General features: G+C 43.5%; 2 protein-coding genes across 4 annotated transcripts in view; one reads left to right on the top strand and one right to left on the bottom strand.

The window, feature by feature from the left end:
• The window catches only part of dync1h1 (dynein, cytoplasmic 1, heavy chain 1), a 343,117-nt gene that overhangs the window by 180,278 nt on the left and 139,362 nt on the right, over nt 1-23,477 (bottom strand). The gene's annotated exons all lie outside the window — the stretch shown is intronic.
• Nucleotides 1-23,477, top strand: part of pacrg (PARK2 co-regulated) — a 136,352-nt gene that overhangs the window by 21,625 nt on the left and 91,250 nt on the right. For 2 of the 3 annotated variants that reach the window (XM_052085432.1, XM_052085431.1), the window contains exon 2: nt 3,496-3,630. In XM_052085432.1, coding sequence (XP_051941392.1) covers nt 3,550-3,630 — 81 coding nt within the window. In that variant the 5' untranslated portion in view covers nt 3,496-3,549. Of the gene's footprint in view, nt 1-2,940; nt 2,990-3,495; nt 3,631-23,477 lie in introns of those variants that run through there. The other variant, XM_052085433.1, reaches the window with a different exon arrangement.

The raw sequence follows: 23,477 nt of genomic DNA, 5'->3' as shown, positions 1-23,477 counted from the left end.
GAAGTGCCATACTAATGCGGTTTAGTCAGAGCACCTTTTATAAATGACAGCAGCGCCAGCCCCCCGTTGGTGTTCAATCACCTCTGCGGTAGCTCACTCACGGAGGGGGTGGGGGCTCAGCATGTGTGTGGCGCGCACGCTGATGCATTTATTGTCTCGGCGGGGGCCTCGCAACTTCCTTACCGGGAAACTCGGCTGGGCTGGACAACAGCGTTAGGAAAAAACAGATTTGGATGGAGGCTGAAGGCGAGGGAGAGAAATGACAGCCTGGAGCTCATCTGACCGCTGCTACCTTGTTATGACTCCCTGATGTGTGCACCAAAAACACACAGAGCAGTCTTTTCTTCCCTTTATTGCCTTACGCAACAACCATCTCCGCACTGTCGCCTCACAGGCTTGTTTATGGCTTCCATTGTGGAGCAGGAGCACATCTCTGGTGCTTGTCTGTTTCTTGCTTCTCTGATTTCTTTCAAAGCCTTTGGCTATTTATGACAACGTGATGGGATCTTAGTTGCTGTACAGCGAACCAAAGAGGAACAGCATTCATGTTGGCCTGATACCTTTTTGAAATCAGTTAACATGTTTAACAAGCTGCCAAAAGCACATCGGCAGCTATAACGTCCCCTAGAAAGAAGCTACTCAATATCATTAGAATTTTCTTTAATTCCCAACGCGCTGGCTAATAATGGCTTTTTTTTTTGTCTTCCCAAAACATGACAATTTTATGTCGGCAAGAACGCTATTAGGCTAACGATATTGCATAATATGTATTCGACCGACAATAGGTATTCCAAAAAAATGGCTACTGATAATACGAGCTGCTCGTGCGCATGTGTGTGTAGCATCTGACCACCACTTACTGGAATAGAATTAATGCAGTGTTTTCATTGTAAAGTTGTCATCCGTATTTTCAGACCACCAAAAATCAGCCTGTTACGTCACTAAGTTTACATTCACATGTCACAGATAAATCAACAAAGAGTTTTGAAAAGACTGTTTTGGATAAATCCATGTATTATTTGGCTTTGGTGTACTTGTAGGTCTGTGTCGTACCGCCTGATCTTTCAAGTTGGACCTTAGGTGCTAGAGATCAATGCTTGACTAGTCACAATCTAATTTCCAGCTAACATAGCTTATAACGAAAATGCTAACAATTCTGTTTAAGCTAGTAGCGATGAAAGTCTGAATCCTAAGCTAAGTGTTTAGCATTCTGTCCCTTTGCGGACCTCCGTTGTGCGTTTTCCACCAGTGCGGATAACCGGAGAGAAAGTAGGAAAATAGCTATGACGCTTGTAATTCCTCAGCCATGAACACAGGCCATGCAATTGACTGCAGCGTCATCATTCCTGATCATAAAAGCCACTCAGCCAGTCAGTGCAGTCTGGGTTCATTCTCTCTCTCTCTCTCTCTCTCTCTCTCTCTCTCTCTCTCTCTCTCTCTCTCGCTCTCCCTCGATCCTTGCCTCAGTTGGAGCTATTTTTAGGTTTCTTATGCAGCACGCCTCGCCTGCCATTGTAGCTACCTGGATGGGAGGGCTTTGTCGCTGCTGCATTGATGTTGGTCATGCAATAATAACGACGAAGATGACAGATGACATGAGTACTCTAAGAACTAGAAATTGTGTTCCTCCAGAAGAAAAAAAAAATCCCAAAGTGTGTGAATCCCGGATCTAGCTGCTAAATTGGAATCTTAACGAAACAAGCAAAAACAATTAATTCCTCGCCCCACCTGCTCTTAATGTTGACGAGGTGCATTGTCTTATCATGAGACAAGCATAGACCCACACAAGGGCTTAAAATGAAAAATCCAACATTCCTTTCAGAATACAAAGGTGATAACAAATGCAATTGTTTTTGTTGCAGCAACATGCAACAGATATTTCATAAAAAGATGGAAATGAAAAGGAATAATTTGCTTGCAACATTTCATTTAGTCTCCCCTCAGTGCCTTTTTAACTCGGCATTTTATTTAGTATCGCCCGGTATCGTCTCCAAACGGCTGTGAAAATTACTGAAGTGCAATCCCCCGGCGCTCTAAAACCTTTTTTAAACTCGCGCTTTGAACCGCTACAACTGTAATAGCGGACTTCCCTCTTCGCAACGCGGAGCCACATCCACAGTCGCTTTCATCATCCTGCTGATTTCTCCTTGCTACCTTTTTTTTAATACTGAATGATAATGTGTTGGATTATGCAACACGCAGTCAACACTAGAGGATGATGTCAAAGTAATACTTGCATAGTTGTATAGAGGAGCATCACTGTTAACCCCTAACGATCGCCATTTGTTTCCGCTTGTGGAAAAATGACAGGATTAATGACTCTAACACTTCTGTCAGTTACGGGCAGTGTGAGACAGATTCAGTCATTAAGTCATGGAACCTTCACAACCTGTAGTGCCTCACATCCTGTGAGTGCAAGCAGCTCTTCAGGTGCAGGCTAATGCTAGAAGCTAGCATAACATTCCACTTGTTTGCTTGACAACAAATTAAAGCCGTCGTTTTCACAAAAAAAAAAAATTGTTCATAGCGGCTTCGATGCCCACAAATGCTCGACAAAAGTACTTGGAAACCACATGCTCTTTTTTTACTTGAATTGCACTGACAGCATATGCTGACATCACTTGTCATGATGACAACTCAATCCTGAAAATCAGTCGTCAACATTTGATTTCTAAATTGACATGTTCTAGGCATCCCCACTGGTCTAAAAAGGGCATTCAGATTTATATTGTGTTTGTGAAATTTGAATAAAGTTGAAGAATCCAGACGGTTTTCTCCATGTCAGGTGGGCGGCCATTTTGCCACTTGCTGTCGACTGAAAATGACATCACAGTGCCTGAGGGTTCAGATAATGACCAATCGTAACTCACCCTTTTTTCTGTGTCTGGTCACGTGACAATAGATCGTTGAGCCCTGTGATGGCATTTTCAGTCGACAGCACGTGGCGGTACAAGGCAAAATGGCTGCCCCAGAGATGGATTAAAAACAGGTGGATTTTTCTGCTTAATTCATATTACACGAACGCACGATTGATCATAATACGGTGTTTTTACACATTTTTTTACATGACTTCCCCTTTAAAAAAAGTTAAAAGTCAACATTGTTATGGTGTGAAGAAACAAAAGGCCGTACCCGGAGACATCTTAACAACAGCATACATACATTGCGTGGCAGAGGACTCGCATTGTCTTTGAATGACAGAGTAAAAGCACATATCTAGCTAGCTGAGGAGTCAAGAGAAAAGCTGAAACCATCGATGCCTCTGGCTATGCCTGCGGCTATAGGGCGAACACACACATGCACACACAAACATGCACTACCAGTGTTTTTGCACAGCAGCATGCACAAGCGCATCCCTGAATTACTCAAAAGAAAGAGCCGTGGGAGTGCATCTATTCTCCTGTGCGAGTCAGTTCTAATTTCATAAAACAAAACCTTTCTTGCGCAGTCTGCTTGTTGTACTTTTATTCATGTCTGCTTTGTATGTGCGGTCAGGTGGCAGGTCCCCCGCCGGCAGGGGCTTTTCAGGAGCGCCCCTCCAAACCCACCATGTTTCGGAAGTTCTATGAGCGTGGCGAGTTTCCCATGGCACTGGAGCACGACACCAAAGGCAACCGCATCGCTTGGAAGGTAGGCACGATAACACTTGGTAAATAGCTCAGTGGTTCCCATTTGGTACCCTTTTCTTTTTTTTCCCCAAGTCTAGGTGGCACTATAGAGCCATTTTGTTTTTCGGCCTTCATGGCAACTTTAAAATGCCACATTTTTACCGTGCATGGCAAATGAGTGTGATGAGTTTCCGTGCATGTTTATGTCCTAAAAATATTAATTGATTACCACCCAAACCGCCTCCCCACGCGCACACACACACACACACACACACACACACACACACACACACACACACAAAAATCACTTCCTCTGGCGTCAGCCATATTTGTTGTTTACTTTTGATTCCGGACACTTTGGTCCGAACTCATTAGCTCCATCTAGGTTATTTCTAACTTCTAAGCGGGCTCCAATATATAGCCTTTCATTTTAATTACTTTCAATAGGCTAAAATAAATGACAACCTTGGCTCAAATGGACAGATTTTTAGATTGGGCTCATGAATAAAGCATTTTCTTTTCATTCGAGATGAAAGCTAAGGAGGCCTAATTAAAGTGGCCGCAAGAAAAACAAAAGCAGTTACTCAGCATGACGTCCTTGCCGATTCCTGGACTTGTCTTGGATGCCACTTGTTGCTCGCATCAACTTGTTCACTTGGTCACATTGTCAAAGCTACAGTGTGAGCTATCGTCCTGTAGGAGGCAGTGTGGATTAGCTCACACCAATCCCCCATTTGTGTGTCACAACACAACTCACATAATCCATCAATCATAAACTCTGCAGGGACTCGCCCACGAAACAACAACAAAATCATAGCATGTAATTGTATATGCATTTTTCTGCCGTCTGTATGTATACAGTATGTGCATCAAAGTGCAAGCCTCCACAGAGCCATTATTAGGCTGCTGAACGGCTCTCCGTGTGTGGGATGGATGCCTTCTCCTAATCACCGTCGTGCGTTAGCTCAGCTCCCACTACGCTGCCAGCCATTTCATAACTTTGCCGTCATAATGACGCTCAGCCATTGTATACGCGACATCGCTCGAATCAAACAAACGCTGCCCTTTTTCCAAACGAGCCTCCGCCGACATGCATTATTGATGTAAAATGTTCAAATGATCCGCGCGTTTGTCAAAAGTAATGTATTTGTTTTGCGGACGGCGCTAAGCGAATGTGATGCAGGCTGTACGAAACTGCTGTCTTTTCTCATTAAGTTCTCTATTGACCCCCCCACCACCCCTCTCTCAGTTCCTCACCGAATATTTTTATTGCTGTGGACTTCTAGGTTGACGTAAATGCCTGACATGTAGAGCTGTTTTGCGCGCTTAGCAAAGTGGTTACAATGTGGAGCCGCCATAGCAGAAAGTAGAGTGGGGCTTCCTCGTGTTTGCACTGAGCCACCCTCGAGGCACTGGTTCCAGAAAGCGGCTTCAGATCAATCCCGGGCTGAGAGATCAGTCAACCTGCAAATAAAGTCTTGAGGAAAGTAAGACGGGGGCAGGGGGAGGAGTTTCTTGAGGAGGGGTAAATAACCAGCGTGTCGATTTTTACTTCTACTCCTCAACTTCATGAGAATAGGAATAAAACAAAGGCTGTCTAAACATCATTACTGATACTGCATGTCATAAATATTTCCTCTCTCAATTCTTGCCGGACTGTTATCATCCTCTCTGATCTTTCTAGCAGTGTCTTTCATCAGATGCTTTTGTTGCCCTAAAATAAGTCGCCTTGTCTCCTAAACAGAAAAAAATATATATGAGCGCTAAATGACAGCGAATTATGCACCGCGGTGCAATTTACTTACTGTACTTTGTGTGGGTTTCACAGCTCGTGCGAGTCTGTAAGTACGCGGGGGAATGCAAGCAAACTAAATGTCAAGGGCAAAAAAAACCCAACAAAAAAACGGAAAACGGAAAGGTTGTGTCTGAAAGGCAATTTGGCTCTCGGGGGGTAAAAGCCTCCGCTGTAATGGCTCGCGCTCAGGTAAAAGCTTTACACGTATAGAGAACATGTGCGTCAGATAGATAAGAGAGACTTGCGACGACGGGGGGTGTGTGTGTGTGTGTGTGTGTGTGTGTGTGTGTGTGTGTGTGTCTGTATTCACGTGCAGGCATTTGGCCCCTATGTTAAGGCAGGCCCAGGAAGAGCACAGTAATCAACTTTGATATCGCAGTGCCAAATAGTGAGAGAAGGAAAAGGAGACGCCAGAGAAGTGAGAGGAAGAGAGCGACAACTCCACAGGGACTCGGCACTCGGTAGACACGGCAACCGCTTGTCTCGCTGTTGCAATGGATGAGCAGAGGTCTGAGTTGCCCAATGTGGTCATACAGATGCAAATCCAACATTTTTTTTTTTGGGGGGGGGGGCACCTGAACAGTTTTATTCACCCTGTGAGGCCCTGATGGTTGGAGACACCCCCGCTGGGCCCCGCCAAAATAGCCTTGTTAATTTCATTTCATCGATCGCCTCATCTGCTTTATTTTCCCCCGTGATCTCCATGTCGCTTATACGCCCGTGGTTCTAGCTGTCTGCTTTATAAATCTCCGTTGTCCAGCAGGCTGCCATACACTCCACCCCCGCAAAAGTTCTCTCCTCGCTCGAGCTCGCTCATGTGCTTTTCATGAGGTCTGTCTGGAGCAAAGCAAAAAGGCATTTAAGTTTAATTATAATAATAATTTAAAAAAATGTACATATATATATGTATATGTATGTATACCGTATTTTTCGTATTATGTCGCTACGACTTATAAATCGCACCAGCCAAAAAATGCATAATTAAGAAGGAAAAAACATATATGTCGCATTTTGGGGGAAAATGTATTTGATAAAATCCAATACCAAAAACATACATGTCATCTTGAAAGGCAATTTACAATAAATTAACTGCACGGTATACTACCGTTACATGACTGACATGCCTGGTAATGTCAGTCACGACGTAACATATTAAGAGTTATTCAGATAACTAACATAGCATAAAGAATATGCTCACAAGTTTACCAAACTATCAGTTTCACTCCAAATCACTAAATCGGTGTCACTTTTAAACAATTCCTCCAACTTGGTGGGTAGATGATGCGCCGCTTCCTCTTCTACGTCGCTTACGTCAGACTCATCGTCAATTTATCATCACAGGCCGAGAGCAGGCCTCTTGTGGTTTAATGTGAAATGACCTAATCATGTGTTAATAATTTCACACATAAGTCGCACCCTATGAAAAAAAAACTGTGATTTATACTCTGCTGGAAAATATGGTATATGTATATGTGTATATATATATATATATATATATATATATATATATATATATATAATCAATGCAAAACTGATTTCCAGCATGCCACCACAGCTGCGGTTGGTAGAGGGGTGCGGGGGGGTGGGGTCGGGGGGGGTGGGGTCGGGGGGCTTTTAATCAATTAATCTGATCAAGCGCTTTAGGAAATGGAGAGCATAAGCACTCCTGGGGGATGGATATCCATCTCCTTGAGATGATTGAATTACACAGAGTGAGAGTTGGAGAGAAGGAGGGGTGGAGCTGGTGGTGGCGGTGGTGGGAGGGGTGACAAAGGATGAGGGAGCGCATACTTGATACGGGACTCAAAGATGGAAGCAAACAAAATCAAAGAGTGAAGCCAAAGAGAGACGTGGTCAAACCGGAACAAGTATCGGAGGAAAGCTCTTATTTCTTTCCCTCCCAATTCTCCCCCCACCACCATTTGCATTTTAATACGGTGTACCTGGCTGTTGATAACGTGTTCTCTTGACAGCGATATTGCGTGGCGCAGCTCTCTTAAATCAGTCTGCACCCGTGTCAATTCGCAGCTGCCGCGCTTCTGTGGACAAAATTGTCAGTTACATGCCCATAAATCTTAATAATGTTACAAGAACAATATATTTCTGCAGAATCTGCTCAGGTACTCCAGCACCTCTTTATCCAAGCGCGCCGTGATGTCTCCCTTGCAGTGTCAATATCATGAAAGCAATACCAGGAGACAGACCGATTGTCAGAAACGTACTAGTGGCTGCATGAGGCGCTATTTGCAGCCCAACAGAAGTTGCCCAGGTAGTACAGCTTCTCAATAATGGGACAATATGTGCCAATAAGAGAAGGCAAGGTAGCTTTATTAATATACCACATTTCATGCACAAGGCCTTACAGAATTAAAAGTCCAAGATTTAAAAGCAATTTAAATTAGACATAAATCTTTGGATTGCCGTTTTTCACTTGGATTTGAAAGCATTCTCAATTGAGGCTGTCATTTGAATGCAGCATCACAGCTGCTTCACCGTGTTTGCTTTGAACCCTGGGCTTCGCGAATTGACCTGAGTCTGCAGACCATGGAGCTCGACTACCTTTATATTCCATTAGCATCTCTCCAACGTATTCAATGTATACCGAAACCATTCAGTGTTTTATAGACCGGTATCCGAACTTTAAAAGCTGTTCCACAGTTCAGTGGGAGCAAGTTTAAAGCCTTTTGAAAACTTGAGTAATGTGTTCTAATCTCTTTTATTTCCGAGCATAACCCAGGCTGGGACATTCTGAATGAGCTGCGGCTGTTTGATGCTCTTTTAAGGGAGACCAGTCAGAAGACCATTACGATAGTCAAGTCTACTGGCGAGAAAAGCATGGATGAACTTTCCCTGGTCTGCTTGGAACACTCTGGATATGTTCTCCAATTGGTGTTGCCGTGGCTAAAAGGTTTTTCCAGCACACAGTGTCGAGAGAGTTTAGTCAATACCAGGAAACAGGATCATACCCCGGAAGAGGGTAGATAAACCTGCATATAACGCCCTGGGAAGTGTACGGTCTTCTCAAAGTACACAATATGGTGGCGCATACTTCTTTAGAGCGTCGCTTGTCATTTGTAGTACCATCCATCCATTCTTTTTTTTGTTTTTGCATCAGATGACCCTCTCTTATCTGCTGCAAGCGTTCAAGCTTTGCCAGCGGGAACCTATGAATAGACAGAATAAAATGGGGTTAACCATGCGTTTTCGCCAACTCCCTGGCTGTATGCTGGATGGATACTCTCGAGAGCCAGGAGTGCGCGGTTCTGTGTCATCAGGGGAGGAAAAAAAGATGAAAACACAATAAGAGGAGAGAATATGAACAAGCCCCCTTGGGGTTTCTTTCTTTCTCTCTGAGAAGGAGGGAGAGTAGATGACAGTAGTGGGAAAGCACCAGGCGTCCGATCTGGAACGCGATGGAGGAGGGGGCTGGCAAGCGCGGGCCCTCCAACAACACTGGCTCGCCATCAAGGCTCGCAAGGGTTGCCGCGCCTCTCCGGGGAGAGAGGGAATTGTCAAACTGCTGCCGGGAAGAGCGATGACACTCCGCGGTGCTGATGATGTAACGGCGGGAATGGAGAGACTGTCGCAATGGAGATATCCAGCAGAGAGGACTTGCCTGGGTGATCTTGAGCGGGCCACCCGCTGCCATCGTTCATAGCAGACGCACACCACGTGAAGCTAATGATGGTGCTTTAGCCTGTGGGCCCTGCTCTCTTGCTGTGGGTGGCACGTGACAATAGCAAAAAATAGATTTTGGAGAAAAAAAATCAAGGCTCACTGATGACGCTTTTATTTGGACAGATTGCTTGCAGTGGATCAATATGCAGCGGACGGGTTATTTTTGGAACATCACCCCCGGGATTGGTGAAATTTGCGAAATAGGAAACTTTTTATTTGTTTTTTGGGTTGTTTTTTTTTTTTGCAATTATTGTACGATATGTTTTTAGGCTATAAACATTGCCATTTAATATTCATTCACATTTCTTATATAATATAATATATAATATAATATAATATAATATAATATAATATAATATATAATATTATTCTTTCTTTCAAACCGTTGCCAAAAATATAAATAAGTATAGATGAGTATTATTATTTCTTTTTTGTTGTGCTAATTATTATGATTGTTAATATTATTTTATAACAAAACAAAGGTCAAAACCGGTGCTAACATCCATGAACATTGTTCAGAAATGAGCACAACAGGAGACCCAAACATCGATTTAGGAAATAAAAATGTAAACACTAATGAAGACACTATTTTGAAATGATCATAATTATATCATTTTAATGATAGAAGGAGCACGTATTTCATGCTTCGCCCTGACCATCCCTCTTTGTCCTGAAGGAGAGACATGACATTGAGGAGATGGATTCAAATTGATGTACGGTACCTTAACCAATCAGGACGCAGAATACAATACAGGATTTGTACACTGTAAAAAATACAGGAAGTCAATTAAGACACAATGAGGGTTGTAAGCTGTAAAAAATTTTTTTGAATATCGTGAGTCGGTGAAAAATGAACCGCAATAATTACTCCTTCACTTCTTTGGTCCTCGCTTGGAAACGTGAACCCGTGCAATCCTTTATTTTATTATTTATTGATTATTTTTCTCCCTCTTATCATACATTTTCTGCAGTCAGGCTTTTTTTGGTGAACTTTCTCCGCTGGCGGGGAAATGATGGTGTGACTTTTTCTCTTTACCAGCCTGCCGCATTTTATCCCGACACTTTCGGATATGAATAGAAACACGGAAAACCGCATCCATTCTTTATCGGGATGGTTTTTAATGCCATCTTCAGCCATGGGTCGTTCCTATTCTGTATAGGCGTGCTTATGTATTATCAGGGTTCCCGAGCTCGCGCTCATCCCCTCCGGACTTGCCGTTAGTGTCAGCTGCCTCCCAACATGGACCCCCCACCCCCACCCCCCTCCACGCAGCTGACGCTCCTGTGCAGATGGCGACACACTAGGGAAACACAGTAGTTGCGACGACTCGTAGGCGGATGGCTAAGCCAGTGGGTTGCTTGAGGTAAGACAGGAGAGCAAAGTGATAGATGGCCAACCCAGTCAGGAGAGAGGAGACTCTGGGGCGGGGGGGCTGGGTCGGCTGCAAAATTAGACAGAGACAGAGGACAGACAGAGAGGGACATGGCTTGTCTGCCAAGGCTACAAATCAGCCGCACCCCTCCCTCCCTTCTCCGCCCTTCCACAAAATAAGCCCCGAGATCTATTGATTGGCACTCGTATTTGCTTGCAGGCTCCAGCTCAAAATGGAGCCTTTAATTAACTTAATGGACCGGCTGCAGCTGTGTGTGAGCCAGTGAGGGGAGGAATAGAAAATGGATGGATGGAGGTGAGAGCGGCCGCGGCAGGCGGCATCGCCAATAAGTGGGGTTAACTGCGGAGCACTTCGACTATCAGTCAGAACGGTCGCGACAAACAAAAGGAGGGAGGCGAGGGAGAGCATGCTGACGTCCTCTGAGCTCCTTGTTCTCGTCTTTCTCTCCCTCATTGTACCTTTCGGGGAACTTGCAAAGTTATCATTTGTAGCCGTGTGATATTTTGTAATTCCTGGGAAGATTACCCCCCCACCGCCCACTCCCCCATTTGTTGTTGTTGTTTATAGGTATGGTTAGTGTGGAGTCCTTGAGGGAGAAACGTTCCACATTCATCTGTATAATTGAATTAATAAATGAGTCAATGTCTTTATTGTCATTGTGATAAAACAATGGTCCAAATTCTTAGGTGGGTTTGTAAACCTGACTGGGTACTAGTCCAGAATATGCCCTGCCCCTCTCTCAAAATCATTTCGGATCGGCTCCAGCTCAACAGAGACACTATTTAGGAAAGGCACTTTTGAAAATGGATGGTTAGTTGTAAATTGGTGCCACTCCGCCGCTTTGGTTTAGTTCCTAGTTTTCAAATGTACCCAAAAGTGTCATGACAACCACATCACATTCACTTTCTTGTTTTTGTGCTTGCAGGATGGAATTTTTTTTTTGTATGTACAGGGAAACATTTATTTACTTTTTCTCTTAACCATAGATATGTTTCTCCCTCATGTTTTATGGTAAAACTTGATCGGTTTCAAAAGTTGGATTACACCAAAGTCAAATTGCTTTTTTTTTACTACGACCGAACTGGTTGAGTTGCGCCAAAAGTGTTCATACTTGACCAGAACAAAAACAAAAAATCAAATCCAGAATTTGATTGATTTGGGTTGCTATTTTGGATGAATGAAAAGACTCCTATTTTAGTTTTTTTTTTATCCAAGTTTCAAAAATAAAAACAATTTCAACTTTCTATTTTAGACTCCTTGACAGTTGACCCTCAAAAGTCCCTACAGGTCAACCTTCTCTCCAGCCACCGCTTGAAATCTTCATTCTCATTCCTGGCCAATCATCTATTCTGTCATAGGTTAATTGGATTTGAAATGATTCGATTCATCCCTGGATGTTAATGCTGTTATCATGACTTTGTTTGAAAAAAGAAGGGAAAGGAATTCAGTCCCCCCGACCCCCTACTTCGTGCACTTAAACGTAATTCAAAAGAAAGGAAAAAGAAAAAATCCAATTTAATCCCCCCCCCCCCCCACCCTAACTCACGCTCATGCTTGTCCCTGCAAGTCTTTTTTTTCCCTTTAAATTATAGTCGAATTTCATTACCTTGAAAGCTTTTCCGCCTCCTCCCTCCGCCGCCCGCCCCCCCGTCTCCAATACTTTGAATGGATCGGGACTAATGTCTTTCTCGTAACCTCAAGGTTAGAATATTTGGAGCCCAAGGAGCGCTCAAGGGTCCCTGTGATTAACGCACTGTACAAAGTACCGTGGAATAATGTGGTTCCTGATGGCTGCACGGTGCCATCAGATATGTGTACGCGCACACATGTGCGGAAGCGTGCATATTCCAAAAGGGTTACCCTGAGGCCAACTCTTGATTCCTTCTAACTGTGTCTTACAGCCCCCCCCCCCATGCCCTCTTTTACTATTCTCTCTGTGTCCACCTTCCCGTACATCGACTGATATCGGACACAACTGGGCTATCGCCTCTTTAAATGATAAACAGTCAAACAAGACGTATGGATCGGTCCATCGTGGTTTATCGTGATCTGGTTGTACGATAGCTATTAATGAGGAAACAATTGAACGCCTGCGTTTAAATGTGCAGCGACCAAAACTGCCAAAACTATGACGACATTTCTTGCTAGCCTAGCAAAATTTTGGGGTGAAAAGGAGTGGATAGCTACGGCCACTCTGAAGTGACAAAGCAAGTGGGTAAGCGGAGTGCTGTGTTATGTGTCGGAATTCAAGGTACAAACTTTTCAAGTTGACAACTTGGGTAACGTGAGAAGGAAAGTGACACCATCCCATATTTAAATGCTAAAGTTGTGATGCAGCTAACTTTGGAGGCTGTGCTATGCGCTGCGCTCGTTTCATTTCAAAGTCTGCGGACTGTTATACAGAACCTGTATTTAATTTCTGGATGGTTGTTTTTTTTAAAAATGTTTTTTAAAGTATATTTTGTAAATTTTTTATACACGATACTTACTGTGACCATTTTTAATCATGTACAATATTAAAAACAGATACAACAACTACGATGACGACTAAAAACTCAACCAAAATAAAAACTAACAAACACGGTCTGAAAAGTACTTAAAGCTGATTCCATTTTAAAAGTAATGCTCAAAATGAAATAAAAATTAACTACAACGGGGAAAAAAAACGAAAACACTATTTTACCCTGGTTCGTATCCGAAGTATAACTGAGGCTAAAACAGTTGTGTGAGGTTTAACGCGCAGGGCACCCACTTCTCCTGCCCTGTTTTGATAAATGTAATTGCCTCCTCCAAAATAACATTTAACTTGTCACACCGGTCTCGGGAGCTGACAATGTCACACATCTAATTAAGTGATTGTTGATGAATATTACACCTTGCTTGGTTCTGTGTGAAAAAAAAAAAAAACGTGAAAGAGGCTGGTGGAGACTTCCAAGCTTTAGTTTCCTTCGAGACTTGGAGAAGTGCTTTCATATCATTTCTTAAGACGCTTTCAAATAAACCATATGCCATATTTTACGCACTAATATTTTACGCAATAAGGCGTACCTAAAAGCATTTCAAAAGCCGACATTGTGCCTTATAATCCGATGCGCCTTATATATAGATCAATATTTTGATTTCTTGGACGTAGTATTTTAAATATTCTCTAAAGTTTTTTGTTACAGCTGCAGCGGTTGTGAAAGCTCTCTATAATGAAGCTGTATTGTGTTGCATTCCCTTTAGCGTAGCTCCATCTAGTGGATGCATAACGCAACCACAGCAACTATTGTAGCTTCTATTCTATGCGCCTTATAACGCGGTGCGCCCTATTCACGAAAGCAGTTTTAAACGAGGCCATTCGAAGGTGCGCCTTATACTCCTAAGCGCCTTATAATGCAGAGAATATGGTGAATAAAACACATTATTTCAAGCTGTTCTTGATTCCTTTCCACCTTGGCGGAGGTCATCACTCGACAAAGTATTTTTCTTTTCTGACTTATGGCTGCTGGAGCATACTACCCTCGCCATAAGCTGTTTGCAGATTCTATCTCTACTTTTGTTCATCATTGACATTAATTTCCACCAATCTGATCAATAGCTAATTGAGCGGGCCAAGCAGTCTCCTCAATGCTGCGCCCCAGTCACATTGGTGCGATGACATTTTGTTGGTATAATTGGGTCCTAGACAAATCTCATGAGATACATTGAATGTCTTCACGCTCTCTTTCTCTCGCTCTCTCTCTCTCTCAAAGCAGCAGCCGCTCACAAAGGCAACATTTAAATGGAGGAGAGGACTCGCAGCCATTCTCTTGATTGAAGTGCCTTTTAAAAAGGCAAGTGGCTGAATAGAAAACACTCCCTGTGTTTGTTTTAGCTGGGCTGTTGGAAAAGAGAAAAACAAGCCTCTGCGGGGACTCTATCTATATTTACCAAAGCATGCAAAACACCATTCGACCAATGGACCATATGTAGATTTATATGGAGTTGGCATACCTCTGAGTCGCGATGAAGCCCGTGTACCCTTGCACATCTGCTTCGACATTAAGCAACACATTTGCATCACTCACATAAGTACGTCTATTAAGTTGGACAAAAGAGAGGAGCGGAAACAGAAGAGGAAATAGTCATTCAACGTGAGGAGAGTCAACCAACCATTTTCTTGCCAACAAAGTCACACAAAAAAAAACTCAGATTTCAAACCGTCAGTGTGCCTTTACATAATAACTTTTTTCCCCCGGACTGTGTACCCGTCAAGTACTCATACTTGATGATACCGTTACGTCTTGCATTTGTGACGTAAATGTTGATTTTAAATATTGCGTCTGGAGGATATACTTGTAGGAATATGGATGCCAGAGGAAGACCGAGAAAAATTAGCAGTGGGCTAACACATTTTTGACATCTTGGTTGACTGTAAAGCCGGGGCGTCAAACCCATTTTCGTCGCGGGCCACATTTTAGTTACCATGTCATGATGTGTTTGGCAACAAGAAACAGCTTACATTGTCTCTCTTATTTATTACATGTGAAAAATTGAAATTTTGGTACATATTTTAGCAAGCGTCATGGACGTTGCCCTGTTTGATTTGCTTTCGCGGGCCACATAAAATGATATGGCGGGCCAGATCTGGCCCCCGGGCCTTGACTTTGACACCTGTGCCATAAAGTTTCTCCACATGGCTTACCTGTCTCCTATTTCAGGTTTATATCAGGGTGGCAAAGTGGTTTCGGTGTCTTGTATGCGAGCATTACAGCACACACGTTTTGGCTGCTGAATACTACGAGTAGCTGATGCTCACACCAAAAAGGGAGCCACTATTCTCCTTCTTACACTACTTGCCAGTGTGACCTCTAATAGATCTTTGAGGTAAAAAAAATAACCCTATATTATTATTGTGCTATATGAATTACAACAGCACAAGTCACTGCTAGCAGGCACCTAGACGCCGCGAGGACGTGCGATAAATACTGACAAAACACCTCTCACGTCATGAATACCCAAAGGATGGCCCTGACTGTGCAGCTCCTCAGCCTTTCCTTACCCTCTGAGTTCCCAGCCAATAGCATCAGACAGGAAGAGGATCCAGGGCCCAGACCAGTGGACCCGGCGGAGCAACAAATCACATTAATATTCCATATCAACTGTCATACGTCCACCCATGGGGGCATTGTGATACCGTGTGAAGTAGAATATAGATCGGAGTGTGTGGTGATTAATAAACACACTTGTCAGCCTGTAAAAGCATCGAATCCCACAGCTGGGAGACGTATCCTGCCCACGACAAATCAGATGATTCTCTAGATGGGCCACAGTGACGACACACTGCATCACGAGTGATTCGCCGGGGCTTACATACCTTGTGCCGTAACGGGCTGCTTCGTAATTGATCCATTCAAAGACTAAAACGTATGTTCTGCCACCACATCCAAGAAGGGATAATAACAAGCGTATAAAAATAGGGGTGCACTGGGGTTATTTCACAATTTCACAGCAGCTTGGTGTCATGCACATTTGTTTTAATGATGGTAAACACGGTTTAATGTGTGGTATGTTATGTCGCCGCCGTGCTTCTCTAATGGTAGCCTGTAGATTTATCAGCTTATCCGCCATGCTGCCTTAATGGAAAAATATACCGTATTTTTCACGACCATAAGACGCACATAAAAGTCGTACATTTTCCCCGAAATGGATGGCGAGCTGAATCACACGGGTCGCCTTGTGCATGCGCCTAGTTCCAAAATCTGCAAATCCGACACGTTGCTTATTTCGAGGAAAGGCGGATATAACTGAGGACAGCATGCGGATGTTAAAACGGGAAGGGTGGGCGTAAAAGGCACATAACCAGTAGGTGCGGGTGCAAAACAACATCGTGAAAATGGCACCTACAAAGAGACACGCTTACGAAGCACGGTTTAAACTGCAAGCTATCAGTTACACGGAGGACCAGGCGAATCGAGCAGTCGCAAAGTCGTGCTTTTGTTTTATGAAACGGCGCCACCAAGAACGGGAATAAAGTAGAAGCGAACTCAGTTTTGCTCCCCCACTGCCTTTTTAAAAACATAGGCTAGCATGCATACCGTTTAAGATATTAAGATATTAATAGCCTATGTTTTACCATGCCTGCGTTCAATGTGTCTTGTGTATGTGTTAAATACGGACATCGCACCCGTAACTGACACTACGCCTTTTATTCCGCTGCGCTGTATGGGCGTGAAAATATGTATATATCATATATATCAATGCACACAGACTAGCTTTGTGACACACGTAGCAAATTGATACAGTCAACCAGTCATAAAGTTAGGTTGTATCAAACAATCTATTGATACATAGGCAGTGATTTTCAGTTTTGGATCGAAACTATCGGACATTTTAAGATTATTATTTGCAAATCAGACCCTCTCTTTATAGGAACAAGGTGAGTCGTTGTTTGCTTACAGCAGCAGCAGACATTTTAAAACTTAGCATGGAACTCAGGTTCATTCTCTTAATTTAAGTGTCTTATAAAACGGCAATTGCGGCTAAATAAGAATATTCAGCACTCGGTTTGGTTACCTGGCATTGCTCCACGAGAGAGGGAGCAAATTAATAACTGTGCACCACTGCAATGAAACCGCAGCACAACCACAGCCAACTTCATTTCACAACTATTTTTCCCATAGGAAATAATGTAAAGGCTTAAGGCTTAATCTGTCACCATCATAAAAGTTTTAATAATGTAGGCGCTGTTTTATGTAACGTGATAACATTTCTAATCTCCATAGAAGTTCTGTAGTTAAATACAACTGAAATGAAGTCAAATTACTCCCCATTTGAAGACACAGAGAGGGACAATTCAGCCTTGGGAGGCAGTTTTGCGTAGTAGCAGTCCATTTGGTTTGGCATCTGTAAACCCACAAAAAAACCCAGTAAAACAAATCTGTTAAACTTTTGCTGGATCTTTTACTTGAATGTCTACGATAATAATAATACCTATGAGAAGGCCGTATATTCTCAGTTGAGATGTTTTAGTGCCAGAAAACTCCATAACGATCGCGTACACAGGCCCGTGGAGCCTTTTCAACCATGCAGGTGTCGAAGAAGGTCCAACGTGTCCTGCTCATATCGCACTGAGCTGCCAGACCCATTCCTATGTTGCACTAAATTCCATTTACATCACTGGCACTTACCATACTTCTGTGATGTCATCACAAAAAAAAAAAGACCAAGAAAATGTGAAAAATATTTGTGGAATCTCCATTCTACATTACATTTTACATTATATTTACTCTTGGTCTCACTCCCGAGGACAAATATATATATATATAGAAATATTTTTGTCCGTATTTCAGCCCTTAGCTGCATTTTGAACATTGTTAAAGTGACAAACGTGTCAGTGACTAATCTGCGTGTCTGTCCGACCAGCTTGTGTCAGTTTTTGGCATTTGCCCTTATCTCAATACTATTTGCAGTCTGTCACTGATAAAGCAGAATGAATCAAGGGAGGTGTGTGTGTGTGTGTCCTGCTCTCTTATGCACTGTGTGGATGGACAAGAAAAAGTGAGAATGTGAAATGCAGCAGAAATTAAAAAGAAATGAGACACGGCCACAGTGAGAGGGTCCAACCGACTTTTCCCCCCTTCTGCATCATCTTGGCACTTGTATTCAGTCTTGAGAGAAAATAGACTATATTGGGAGTGCTCATCCATCCTGCTGCATTTGCACGGTGCGCTCACTCTGGCGCCGGCGCCAATCCACTCATCTCTCTTTCGCCATCCGAGTAAGAAGCCTTTTACGATTTAGTGTTTGGACGGATGAGCCAAAGAAAAAACAAGCAAGTCGCCACTCGCGCCTTCGATTCGAGTTTGACCTGCACCAGCAGTATTGCTAAATCGGCCTTGTTACATGACGGCTGCTCCGGCTCGCCTCGTCTCCCGGGGACGACCTCTGGCTGCAATCTGGACGTCCGTGTCAGCACGAAGCAGGCCGGCCCCTGAAATAGCTGAGGTCATGGATTTACCTTTGTCTCCCACTCAATCGGCGGCCCATACCACCCTTATTGCCTCTTGACATCCAAACATCAGCATGTTTTTTTTTTTGTCCTATTCCCATATTTGGATTTCCATCCCTTTAAGCAACGGTTGCGCAGGATTTAAAACATAATGGCAGGATGGTAATGAGATTTACACATTCACTTGCCCCCCCTTTCCCAAACCCCCAAGTATAACTTTATCTCTTTGAAAAAAAAAAGAAACACAAGCCCAAATTATAAACCTTGCACAATATAAAGATGATCAATTTTCCACCAGATGTTTTTTTTTTTCCTTGACCTCCGAGGGCACGGGTGTCAAACTCAAGGCCCTGGGGCCAGATTTGGCCCGCCACATTATTTTATGTGGCCCCCTGAAAGAAAATCACGTGTGTCAACTTGCATGAAACATGTAACGAAAATGTCAAATTATGTGTAATACATGACATTGAGATTTTGCAATCATTTTGTTACCCTTAAAAGTGATAATGCGATGAAACATTTTTGTTTCATAACAGCCCTGCAAGGGAAGGCGTAACTCAAAAATGACAAAAATGAGTTTGACACCCCAAATGTCAACTGTGGCACATTAAGGCCTTTCAGACTTTTTTTTGTGATGAAAGCCTCGAATAAATTTAACTGGACTACAATTACTAATCCAAATAACGTGAGTGCAAGTCTCTACAACACTTCAGAGAAGTGTCATGTAACTTCAGCATTGACTCACTTCGCGGGAGGCTCGCACCATTTTAGACTGAAAGTCTTCATGTTTAGACTTATGTCACTCGCATTTTGGGAATTCCTGTTCTAGAACAAACTTTCCTGTGCTCCGATGACTACTAAGCCACACAACGCTTTGAACATTCCATCGAAGCAGATCCACTGCCCTGGTGAACTCCCCCGCGATTTCCCCTCTAACCACCCCGTGGTTGAGCCGCAGTTTGGGTGTCTCAGTCTCTACAGTAGAAGAGAAGAGGATCACTTTCTTAGTGGCAATTAGCAGCAGCATGAAGACTGCTCAGCAGTCAGTGAGCTGCCATGTGGAAATGTAAAAAAAAAAAAATGCTGAGGAAAGAAGTATACTCGAAGATACACACAAGAGCTTTATAAAGTAGTCTTCTACATGCATTGGTGGGTAACGATTCAGCCACTCTCAAGTCTTGGGAGAAGCTGTCTCAATTAGGCCAATAATGCCGAGCGACTCGGGTGCGGCAAGGGAATCCTGTAAGGCAGTTTGTATGTCTGGTTATGCATGTGGGTGTGGATGCCCTCCGAGGTTAAATAGAGCGTGCCGGCTTGCCAATAAGCCGCTGTTAGTTGGCGGTCTGACACATTGTGATCTACGGCACGGCGCATCACTTTCTCATGCAGGCCGTCAGGAAATGGCCTTAACCCCCAGCTCGCCTCCTTGAACCTTGACCTCCACCAAACGCAATACGCTTGGAGGCATACAGCGTGGAAAATGTACATGTCGGAATATGTAAGCCCGATCCTCCCTTGACCACAGAATATAGATACCTATATTTTCATTCTACAAGTGAAAAATGACGGTGGGAAATATCTCATCGGATACTGTACCATTTGGCGTTCTGCTTTCTGAACAAACGTATTGCTGAATGTATTCCTTGACAAAATTCACAATTCCAAGAGATATCAGCGCTGTATCATTACCATTACCCACGTGGACCCAACAGTCCATAACCGATTACGCTATTCGTATTGGTTTTCATTTGTATCTTTCGTTATTTTTCCCTCTAGGTTTACATTGTGGGTTAATTAGTTAGTTAGTTAGTTAATTAATTAATTAGTTAAATTTTGTACTTCCTGCATCCAGCCTTTTGGCCCACTAATTCCTTCCATCCATCCATTTTCTATCCCGCTTATCATGTTGGTGATGGTGGTGAACCGTTGTCTATCAACAATTGACACTCACATCCAGACACTCACTGAAACTTTTTCTATGTCAATTTTCCCCGTGATCATTTTACCGTACTTAAAGTCCCGTCAACCGCTCACTGTTTGTTTACGCCGCGCTCAGAATGTCGGAGCTTATACCGAGGCTCCCATGCGGTGCCTGTTTTAAAAAGGCTTTTATGACAAAACGCAAATATGAAGGACCTTCGTGGTTCACCCTTTTGGTGACCCATGTCAGTCTTGCTTGTGTTGGTCGAATCTACGTTTACTCACTGAAATGATTGATTTCCGCGGCCATTCCCAGAGTTTGCACCCATCAATCGAGCCGTTTTCAAAACTGACACCCTAAATATCACAGCTTGTCCCTTGCTTAAGAGAATATAATAAAACACTTTGCTATCCCTTAACAATGATCCTGTGAAAATGTGATTTGTGTGACCTGTTCTTTCTTTCTTTCCAAGGTCACCCTTATATGTATCGTTTAACGTCCTCTCGAAGGAAATGAACTATGCACGTTGGCGTCTTTGTTTGCGTCCTTGCATTTCTTACAGAGGTGTTACTGCGGTCGCCGAGCCTCACTCCACACAATGGAACCCGTGTCGCCTTTTTCTATTGGATCGTGACAAAAGGAAGTAAAACCATTTATTAGTCTCCGAGGGTCACCGAGTGAAATATGACGCGCAGGTCTCATTCTGTTGGAAATGAAAAAGTACAGCGGCGCATACCTTCATCTCACATCGCCTTCTTCTGAAATAGCTATCATTTAGACAGTCTCTTATAATGGCTCCATGCGATCGAGTTTATTTATGACACAATTCATTTTAATCCATCAGTCGACTGGGAAATGGCCCTGTCAAATGGCGGCGCATTGTTGTTGATCTTACGACTCTGCGGATCGGAACGACCGCATAAAGTTTCGAAGCAAAGGTTGGGAATGAATGTTATCGGGAATTAATTGAAATGCAGCGGGTCAACGTTAAGTTAAGGTGCGAAACTCAGCCTTCCATTTGTCTTTCAGGGTGAGTTTTCTAATACCCGTAATGGCTGCGGTAATGAATTACGACAAAAGTGACTTAAGCTTGTAGTAGGTACCACACCCTTTTTTTTATAGCTTTAATTTAATCCTTCTTGCATAGAAAACCTTTGGCTCTGTCTCAGGAGAATATTAAGTATCTCGGTGGCGGATTTTTTTTGCTTTTAATGTAACGTCACTTACCACTTAGTCACTTGAATTATGCAGCAATGTCCTAACCGCACTGATCCCCTTGTCTGATGGCTTCCCACTTTAGCAAGATAACCAATTAAGGCTGAAAGCTGATTGGAATGCGACGCCGTCTTACCCTTGACCCCATCATGCGCCTTCATACGCGGGTGTATTTTCATTCCTACGGAGGTGGCGGCAGTCCGCCGTCGTGCGAGATGAGCGTGCGCAGTAATTGCAGCGCCAGTAGGCGATTTGTTTCTGTCCTTTCGCTCTTTGCTGGTGGGCAGTCCGTGGAGCGATGCCATCCTGTCATTTTTCAGACAGGGTGCAATTTCCCGGTCATCTGTTTCCATCCATTTTTCAAGGTGAGGAAAAGATGATGACTGACGGACACTTTAATGTGGCTCCTCATACCGTTGAAGCTTATGGTACTCTTCTTTTTGTAGTGATAAGCCGTACACCGACAACCCCAAAATATCAATCCCAAGGTTAGTCCATAAGCTTGGGGAAGACGTAAAATTAAAGTTGGGTACCCTGCTGACTTAAACCAATCGAAATGTAGTTAGATATAAGCACCACTAAGGTATTTGTTGAAGGCAAACCTGTGACTTAATCCGTTTTATCAGAATTGGGCAAGTTGTCGTCATTAAGACAAAAGTGTTTATGGACTAGTTCAGGGTCTCGGAAGGTCCGACTCGAAAAGCAGATTGCCCACCCGAACGGATTGCCAGTTAAACACAAAGCACTTGTGAATCGGGTCCAGGATCCAGGGATGCGGTCGTCCTTGCGGACTGTCGTGGTCAAGCTGAGCCAAAAGGCGAAGTTCAAATATTTACTTGTGTGATCGACGTTATCACACTCGTCTATGTCTTGTGGTGGAAATTAGTTTCTTTCCCAGGGTATCTTGGTTCAGTAATGTCGTCCTCAGGGATGGGCTCGGAGGAGTCAGTTTTAGGCTCCGGATGTCACCGGGACTGCCTCAGGGAAGTCCAAACCTCCCTGCAGCCCTCTTGAACCAGAAGGCTCGTTGTACTACTATTTCATGAAAACAAGTGCTTGACCCTTTTGAAACCTTTCCTTGTGAAAAAGTCTTTCACCCCGACGAGCGACCCAATATGAACTCATATGTCAAGATCAACTTGCGGGTGTTAAATGCTCTCGAATGCCAATATCTGTCGTTGCCAAAGACATTTTTCGAAGACCTCGGCGATGTTGCAGTCCTATGCGATGACGTTTTTTGAAATGCCCAGTGAAGGTGATGCAGTAATAGCTCACTGTCATCCAGTTAACACTGCTTATCCAGTTCAGGTTCAGGGGGAAGCTGGACCCTAGCCCGGCTGAATTTGGCACTCACGTTTGCTCGCCAGCCAATCACAGAGCACATGGTGACAGACAGCCTGCGATGCCGTCATCAAAGATCCTATCGGCAAATTTAGAATAGCTTTCAGAAAGGTCTTGCTACAGCTATAACATACATTCTCCAAATTAGTTGATAAATCACGAGGCGGGTGAGCAATCTAAAAATGTCACCCGTGTGGAAAATACCACAGCTGAGTGCCCCTCACCTTCAAGTGCTATTTACCAATGACGTACTTCTCAGACTTGAGGGGCCCTTTCGATTTTTTTTGTTTTTTTCTTTCCTGTTTTTGTTGTTGTGAGCAAGCCCGGTGAAGGAGAGATGGATGGAGAATACTGTGCCTCTGGGACGGTGTGTCACTTTGAAATGAAAGCCGGCTTGCATGGAAGATTTGCCCCCTTGGCTCCAGGCTCCAGATCCCATTCATTTTTTTCCCTTCATGCCGTCACCTTTTGTCACTGTGGCTTCCCCAGGCAACACTTGGGTGTGAGCTATTTCTCACATCTCCATGCTAAAGGAAGGCGCAGAAAGAAGTCG

The sequence above is a fragment of the Hippocampus zosterae genome, chromosome 14 (assembly GCF_025434085.1).
Source record: "Hippocampus zosterae strain Florida chromosome 14, ASM2543408v3, whole genome shotgun sequence".
Lineage (NCBI taxonomy): Eukaryota > Metazoa > Chordata > Actinopteri > Syngnathiformes > Syngnathidae > Hippocampus > Hippocampus zosterae.
This window is presented reverse-complemented; position numbering and strand designations above follow the sequence as displayed.